The sequence below is a fragment of the Spermophilus citellus genome, assembly GCF_964194105.1.
Source record: "Spermophilus citellus genome assembly, chromosome: X".
Classification (NCBI taxonomy): domain Eukaryota; kingdom Metazoa; phylum Chordata; class Mammalia; order Rodentia; family Sciuridae; genus Spermophilus; species Spermophilus citellus.
In genome coordinates this window covers 106122835-106131530 of record NC_138190.1, presented here as the reverse complement: position 1 = coordinate 106131530, position 8696 = coordinate 106122835, and the positions used below count along the sequence as shown (strand labels likewise).

Genomic DNA, 8696 nt, shown 5'->3' with positions numbered 1-8696 from the left:
GAAAGGGACAGAAACTGAGGACGAGTTTGACCGTGCTTCTTTGAGTTTGGCTTAAGACATTTATTGAGTATCCCTGACGTGTATCTGGCACTCTCTTGACTCTGCAGAGACGACCTGTTCTCCGCACCCCCCAAATAGGGTTTGTGGAGAGCGACGGTTGAAAGCCACGACACGCGGGGGCACCCAAACGCGGCGTTTCTCCTGTAGGGGGACTCCTCCGCGGTGGGACTAGAAACATTTGCCCTCCCGCCAAGCTCCAGACCCGCTAGGCGGGGTGACAGGGGAGGCGCGGCGCTCCAGACGGCGTGCTGGCAGATTTCTGGCAGAGGATGCGCCATGAGTGTTGAGGGAGCCCGAATCGTGGCGTTAGGCGCTCGGAGAAAGGGAGAGCCGGAACGTGTTCCATAGGAGTGCGAGCGGCTGCGTGGGCGCTAGGGTGAGGGCGGGGCGGGGCGAGGGGGCCAGACTGAGCCCGACCTGGGGCCCGCGCCTGCCAGGGAAGCGACGGCGGAGCGTGCTCCGCCGGCCCAGCTGGGGTTATTTACATGCTGTCATAGCCGGGCGCTGACTCCGAGGCGTGCGGCAGGCTCGCTTGCTTGCTCTCTCTCCGCTCCTGCCACCGCTCAGCCGGCACAGCCCAAGAGAGACTGTGAGCCAGGGTGGGAGGGAGCATAGGAGGGAGGGAGCGAGGGCGCGCCCCGGTTCTCCCTCTTGCCCTGTTGCCCGCCCTTCCTGCCGCCACAGGTCCGCCCCGAGCCCTGCTCACACTTGGGAAACTTGGGACTGCGCTGGGGCCGTGTGTGGCACCTCAGAGGGGGCGGCCCCGGCCACTAGAGGAGGGGGAGGAGGAGGAGGAAGTGAGCCCGAAGGATCCGCTCAGAGCTGTTTGTCCAGCTGTTTCTATTCGCACCCCGAGCAGTTACAACCAGAAGGGGGCTGAGCTTAGGGTGGCTGGCTTTGGGCGCTAATTTCCAACTCTTCTCCTCACAGCTTGTCTTTTCCAGGCACCCTGGAGTCCCCTAAGGCCAGCCCGGAGGGCGCGCACCTGCCAGCCGCCCCTGACCTCGAAGGCCAGGCGGCCCCCGAGCCTGAGAAGATGGCCCAGTCCAAGACCGACTGCCGCTCACCTGTCGGCCTCGATTGCTGCAACTGCTGCCTGGACCTGGCCCACCGGAGCGGGCTCCAGCGCGACAGTAGCGGGGAGAACAACAACCCGGGCAGCCCTACAGTGAGCAACTTTCGGCAGTTGCAGGAGAAGCTAATCTTTGAGAACCTCAACACTGACAAGCTCAACAGCATAATGCGGCAGGATTCGCTAGAGCCAGTGCTGCGGGACCCCTGCTACCTGATTAACGAGGGCATCTGCAACCGCAACATCGACCAAACCATGCTCTCCATCCTGCTCTTCTTCCACAGGTGGGTGGCTGGGCACACGGGTGGGTGCGAGTCCAGGTTCACACCAGCCTCTGCTGGACCTTCACCTCTGACAAAAGGGGCAATCAGGAAGTTCATTAGGGGCAGGGGGGAGATCAGGCTCTCTGGCTTTGGTAACTGGACTTTGAGGTTATTTGGAATCCCACAGAACTCAGGGGAGGATTGGCAGGTGCGAATATTTTGAAGGGGCCTACAAAGGCTCACCAGGACAACTCTGGGGCCCAGAAGGTCGGCAGACCCCATAGGTATGGAGAGAGCTCTCAGTACCCATTTTCACAAATGCATACATTTCCACAGACCCCTTAGGACATTCTGCCGTGAGGTCCTCTTGGAATCTGAGTTCTACTCTATCCAAAAGCCCATTTCTAAATGTACAAGCTCGGATTGAAACTGCAAGGGCTTTTAAATTACTGAGTGGCCCCAACTGACAGTGAGGACAAGCAAAATGTCAAGACAAATTAGGCTGCAGCTGGTGGCAGAAGGTGGACGGTTGGGAATAAGAAAAACCAGAGACAGGTTAGGTTTTCTTGAGACTCTGGATGGGGGGACTCCACCCCCTCCATGGATCACAGCCTTTGATTTCAAATGTAGGCAAAAGGAACCCCAGAGAGCACCCTAGGACATCTCCTTGAGTGCCTCAAGAACTGTAAGGTGGATGAATCCATATCCATGCAAGCAGTGTTTGAGAGCGTAGGTTAGACTTTCTAGAAATCCTGTTGGGGAGGAAAGGAAGAGAGAGGAGAGAAACACAGTGGGCATACCCAAGGCAGCTGTTGTCCCCCAATGTGAGATGATCTGGTAACAATGACTTAACAACTGAGGTCATTTTTTAAAATTTGTATTTGTTCTTTTTAGTTATACATGACAGGAGGGTCTATTTTGACATATTTATATGAACATGGAGTATATGGTATTCTAATTATGATTCCAGTCTTGTGGACGTACACAATGTTGAGATTCACTATGCTGTATTCATATATATACTTAGGAAAGTTATGTGAGGTTCATTCCACTGTCTTTCCTGTTCCTGTCCCCACTCCCAATACAACTAAGCTAATTTAAAGACAAGGAAGGCAACTTTAGGAAACCTTGCCATGGGTCTGGCATTCTTAGTGGCAGGCTGCGTGTGTATGTACAGGGATGGATTTTATTCTTGCTCAATGACACAGGTTATGTAAGTGAAAGCCATCCCTGTTGTGCGAGACTGGATGGTAGTACAAGTTATGGTTCTACCTTTCTGTATGAGCCTGAGCAAGTTGCCTTACCTCTCTGGTCTCTAAGGCTCCTTCTAGCTCTGAGTTTCTAGGTCATGGGTAGGTGGTGTGAACAGACAAAGTGATAAGAAATACTGAGCACTCACAAAATGCTTGGGTGCCTGTGAGGCTGAAAGGAGAAATTTTAAAAAACAATAGAGAAAGGCAGGAGCGACCCTCACTTAATGCTAAGATCAGTTTTGCCTCCCTTGTCCCAAGACAAATCCACCATTGCCTCTCCCTCACTCTATTCCCAGTGGTTCCAGAGGGGGACAAGCAAGGCTGCCAACTTCGTTAGTATCACTGTAACAAGTTGTATTTCTCAGGCATTTGTGATGCCATTCAAGCCCTTTGTCATCTATTATTTCACTTTAGGTGTCAAATTATCTCATTTTCTAAAATAAACCAGGCCATGGATGGAACAGGTTTTGAGAGAATCTTCATTTCTGGTGAAAGATTACTACAAGTGTATTCATTCCACAGACGTTGAAACCCTGCAGAGCAAAATCCCTAACTGGCTCCTAAGGATCCACTCATCTCTATTGGAGAGTGGCAGAGGGGGAGGGGTGGTGCAGAAACCTGGAATTGTGTCTGTAGCATTTGTGTTCTTTCAGCTGGGAGAGAAACTGCCCCTCCAGGGCTTTGGTAAAGCGTGAAAGGGGGAACTTCCTCTGGTTCTGGGCCTAGGAGGATTGAACTTAAGTGAGCAAGGTGTGAAGTTGGGAGCCTGAGGATCAAAATTTTCACCTGTGCCACACCTCAGTGTGTCCTGGTTTGGGTTTCTTGAATGAAAAGACCTCCTTTGTTATCCACATTATTGATGTTTGATTCTTGTTAAAACCTGGAAATGCTACAAGTTGGGGAAGAGGGGAGGTGTTGATGGCGCTCGTTGAGAAAGGAGAGTGAACTATTAGGAAGGTGCACCTGAGCACCCTGTCTCCTGGAAACAGAGCAACTCAGTGGCCTAAACTGATGAGGAGCAAACCAGCAAGTTGTCAGGCTTCCCTGAGTTTGAGGAGTGAATGGCAGGGTCCTGTGGTAACAATCTTATAGTCTCTCTCTCATTTTTCTTGACAACTAGGACCTTAAAGAGCACAGATACTGGGCTGGGGGTATAGCTTAGTGGTAGAACACATGCCTAGCATTCAAGAGACCCTGAGTTCCATCCCCAGCACTGGAAAGAAATGGGGGTGGGGTGAGGACTGAATTCAGTTTAGGCTTTGCCCAGAATGACATGCTCATTAGCAAACCAGGAGACCATTATTTCTAGTCATGAGGCTTTTCCAGTGTCTGGATTGGACAGTCTTCTCCTAAGTGAACATTTACTTTATTACTTCATTTAATTCCTGGGTTTCTATCACCATACTTCAGCTGCCATTTTCACTCCTGTTCCTTTTCATGATTAGACATTTCAGGTTCCTGTTTCAGTGTCTTTTTCCTTAGCCAACTTTCAAGACTGCCTGTCCTGCTGGAGAAAGTATGCTCCATATCCCTCATCCCGTAGCCTATTCCCTTGCTATGAGGGCTCCCGCATTCTTAGGAAGAGGGCAGGGCACACTCCTGATTTATATCTTGTTTGCCTGCTTTGACCTGTCCCTGCTTCCCAGCTTAGCCCTTGGTTTCCTTGGAACAAAAGAGTGTAAGAAATTTGCAGGTAGGGCTGTATTTGACTCACTTGGTTTCCCTTAGCTTCTACTTATACAGCCAGTACTTAATACAGTTTTTTTTTTTTTTTTTGTGGAGGAGTGACTACTTAATTGTTGGTGCAGTCCCATGTAAAGATTTTACAACTTTAAATTTGTCCTGGAAAATCCTTATTAAAGTTTAAATATGGTTGTTCTTTTTTTTCCCCATTTTTTAACACCACATGCAATGCTTCTAGTACCCTGGTAGAAGTCCTGATAGACACTTCTGTGTATACACATATAAATCTGTGGTAATGGGGTATGTAGCCTTTTGGTCTGTAAATGGTGCCTCTATACTATTGGGTGGAAGATGTGTGTTTTAAACACCATCCCCTCAGTCTTTTGTTATGTAACTAACAACTATAAAGGTTTAATAGCTAATGTTTATTTCATATTTTATAATGTATACTAAATATCATATCTGCATAATTTCAGTTAATATTTATACCAACCCAATGAAATGGTCACTATTATTTCATTCTATAAAGAACAAAATGAAGGCTGGGGTTGTGGCTCAGCGGTAGAATGCTTGCCTAGCATGTGCAGGGTGCTGGGTTTGATCCTCAGCACCACATAAAAATAAAGTAAGGTATTGTGTCCAACTACAACTAAAACAAAATATTTTTAAAAAGAACAAAATTGAGACTCAGAAAAATTAAGTAACGTGCCCAGTGCTTCACAATGAAGAGTAGAACCTAGACTGTGACTGAGAGCATGAATTCTAGGGTCTATGTTCTGCCTATGAAGAAAGAATTGTTAAGAACACTAAAGAAGCTGGGTGCACATGCCTGTAATCCCAGCAGCTTTGGAGGCTGAGGCAGGAGGATCATGAGTTCAAAGCCAGCCTCAGCAAAATCGAGGTGCCAAGTAAATCGAGGTGCCAAGTGAGACCCTATCTCTAAATAAAATACATAATAGGGCTGGGGATGTGGCTCAGTGGTCAAGTGGCCCTGAGTTCAATCTCCAGTACAAAAAACACTAAAGAAGAATAAACTCAGGCTGGGGTTGTGGCTCAGCGGTAGAGCGCTTGCCTCACATGTGCAAGATCCTGGGTTTGATCCTCAGTACCACATAAAAATAAATAAGTGAAATAAAGGTATTGTGTACAATTTAAAAAAAAAACTTAAAGAATAAACTAACACTAGAGACTTTGTTAAAACACTAAAGATGGGTCTATGAAGAAGAGGTAAATGTGAGCACACAACTTTTCCAAATGGGCAATATGTCCTTGTTAGGTAAGGGGACCAACAGTCTTGGTCCTGGAACACAGGACTTTATTGATCCCACTGGGACAAATCTAGGAAAACTAGGACAGTTAGTTACCCTATTGTTAGGGGATTTTACCTTGTGATTTGAGTATGCTTCTACGGCTGGAAAACTTAGGAGGGAGACAAAATAAGCTGGGAACAACTGAAGTTTTCAACTAATGCATTCCTTATTTATTCTTTTTTTTTTTTTTTGGTACCAGAAATGCTTAACCACTAACCCATACTCCAGACCTTTCTATTTTTTATTTTGAGAAAGGGGCTGACTGTGTTTCTGAGGGTCTCACTAAATTGCTGAATCTGGCTTTGAACTTGTAATCCTCCTGCCTCAGCCTCCAGAGTTGCTGGGATTACAGGTATGTGACATCGTGCCTGGCTTATTTTATTTTATTTTGAGACAAGGTCTCCATAAATTACTAAGGCTGGCCTTAAATCTGTGATCCTCCTGCCTCAGCCTCCAGAGCCACCAGGATTACAGATATGTGCCCCCGAGGCCTAGCTGTAAATTCCAGTTTAAATGTAGCATAAACACATGAAAAGCCTTGCTAATTTGAAATTTCAAGAACTTTAATTCTTCCACCAATGTGATATACCAAGCTAGAATGAGAGGTTTGGCAATAGTCTGCTGTTGTGATTGTTGTTATTGTAACCTCAAATTTATTTCTAGGATTTTACCCAAAACTTTAAAATCAACTCCATTCTGCCTTCAATCCCAGAGAATCCTTCCCCAGTGTAATCTAAACTATTCTGTACATGAATTTCCCTTCAGTTCCTGAAGTCTTAGTATTCTATCTTTAAGCTTCTGACCTGGCACCAACTGGTTCTCACACATAGATGCTAAAATAATAATAATAATAATAATAATAATAATAATAATAATAATAATAGCATATCTTGAGCTGGGGTTGTGGCTCAGTGGTAGAGTGCTTGCCTAACACATGGGGGACACTGGGTTTGATCCTCAGCACCACACAAAAATAAAGTTATTGTGTCCATCTACTGCTAAAAATATTTTTTAAAAGGTAGCATATCTTTCTGGTTGCTTTATGTGTGCTAATTTATTTAATATTCCCTATAATACTAATATATAGTAGCATGGGGAAAGAAATAAATTTAGAGATTAGGCTTTCAAGAAAATTTTACATAAGAATATTTGTGCTTTAATTGAGTCTTAAAATTAATGATTTGAAGCTGGACACATTGTTGCATGCCTGTAATCCTGGCAATTTAAGAGGCTGATGCAGGAGGTTTGTAAATTTGAGGCCAGTCTAAGCAACTTAGTGAGACCCTGTCTCAAAATATTTGTGTGTGTGTGTGTGTGTGTGTGTGTGTGTGTGTGTTTCTAGGGATTGAACTCAGGGGTGCTGTATCACTGAGCTACATCCCAAACCCTTTTTATTTTTTATTTTGAGACAGGGTCTCATTAAGGCTGGCCTTGAATTTGCAATCTTTCTGCCTCAGCTTCCCAATTTCTGGGATTACAGGCATGTAACACTGTGCCCAGCTCAAAATATTTTTAAAAGGCTGGAGGTGTAGCTCAGTGCTAGAGTGTCCCTAGGTTCCATCCCCACTATCTCCACAGATACTAATAATTTCATAACACATATTCCCGGACCTGGATTCTGAGAAAGTAGCCACTTATGTGGTGTGATATGAGGGTCTACTTGCTATAGTGCATACATTCATACTATTTAAGATTCAGTTCTCTGTACCCACACTATCTAAAACTTCTCTCCCATAGCGTCAGTTGTATGTGGACCACACCGTGAGAAACCCTGAATTAGAGATTGCAACCCTTTGTCAACTAATTTACCATTTGATTTCGAGGATGGAATTCTTTGCCATAGAGAGGTTTTGAGTTTCTATGTGGTTAAGCCTGTCATTCTTTGCCTTTGTGATTTTTAGTTTTGGTATCAAGCTTCAAAAGTCCTCTTAACCCAAGGTAATTTAAAATAACTATTTCCTGAGGTCTAGTGGTCTGACAAAGAATAGGCACTCTTGGATTAAGGGACAGTTTCTTTTGAAAACACAAAAGCTTTTGCAAACTTAACAAACTTAACATTCATGATTTGGATTCCTCATGTGAACCCCAATGTCTAAGAAATTCTTTTCCTAAGGCAACGTGGAAGTGCATATGCTAGGAGGCTAGGATGTGGGGGGGCAGTCCTTTTGTTGTTGATGAGTCTGATACCCTATAGCACCTACTGTTATATCTGGGTGTGTGTTATATATGTATGTATTGTCTTTAATATATATATACATTACTACTATATACATATTATAGACAATAATTTATATATATATGTATATGTACATATATAATATAAAATTTGCCATTTTAATAATGTTTAATTTTATAGTTCAGTGGCATCAGGTACATCCACAGTGTTGTACAACCATCACCATTTCCAGAATCTTCTTATCATCCAACATACCTCTGTACCCATTAAAATGAAAACCTATTCCCCTTTCCTCCCAGTCCCTGGAAACCTCTATTTTACCTTCAGTCTGTATGAATTTTCCTATTCTAGATATTTCACAAAGTGGAGTAATACAATATATGGCCTTTGTGTCTTGCTTCTTTGACTCACCATAATGTTTTCAAGGTTCTGCCATGTTGTAGCATGTAACATGCTTTTTAAGACCAACTAATATTCCATTGTGTGGATATAACACGTTTTGTTTATCCATTTATCCATCAGTGAACACTTTTTGGTTGTTTTTACCTTTTGGCTATTGTGAAGATTGCTACTATGGCCAGCCACAGTGGCACAGGTCTGTAATCCTAGCAACTCAGGAAGCTAAGGCAGGAAGATAGCAAGTTTAAGGCCAACCTCAGCAACTTAGTGAGACCCTGTCAAAAACGCAAAATAAAAAGATCTGGGGATGTAGCATATTGGCAAAGCACCCCTGGGTTCAATCCACCATGTCCCCTCCAAAAAAAGAATGCTGATATGAACACTGGTGTACAAGTATGTGTTCCAGTCACCGTTTTCAATTCTTTTAGGTATAGAGTGACATTGCCCAGCAATGTCACTTTTGATACAACTTTTGGTCCT

General features: G+C 44.5%; 1 protein-coding gene across 6 annotated transcripts in view; it reads left to right on the top strand.

Moving 5' to 3' along the window:
- Nucleotides 1–274: 274 nt before the first annotated feature.
- Nucleotides 275–8696, top strand: part of TSC22D3 (TSC22 domain family member 3) — a 66456-nt gene continuing 58034 nt past the window's right edge. The window contains exons 1-2 of one of the 6 annotated variants that reach the window (XM_081277372.1): nucleotides 275–436; nucleotides 1005–1416. In XM_081277372.1, coding sequence (XP_081133498.1) covers nucleotides 1097–1416 — 320 coding nt within the window. In that variant the 5' untranslated portion in view covers nucleotides 275–436; nucleotides 1005–1096. Of the gene's footprint in view, nucleotides 437–510; nucleotides 745–772; nucleotides 919–990; nucleotides 1417–8696 lie in introns of those variants that run through there. The other 5 variants (XM_081277371.1, XM_081277374.1, XM_081277373.1 and 2 more) reach the window with 5 other exon arrangements.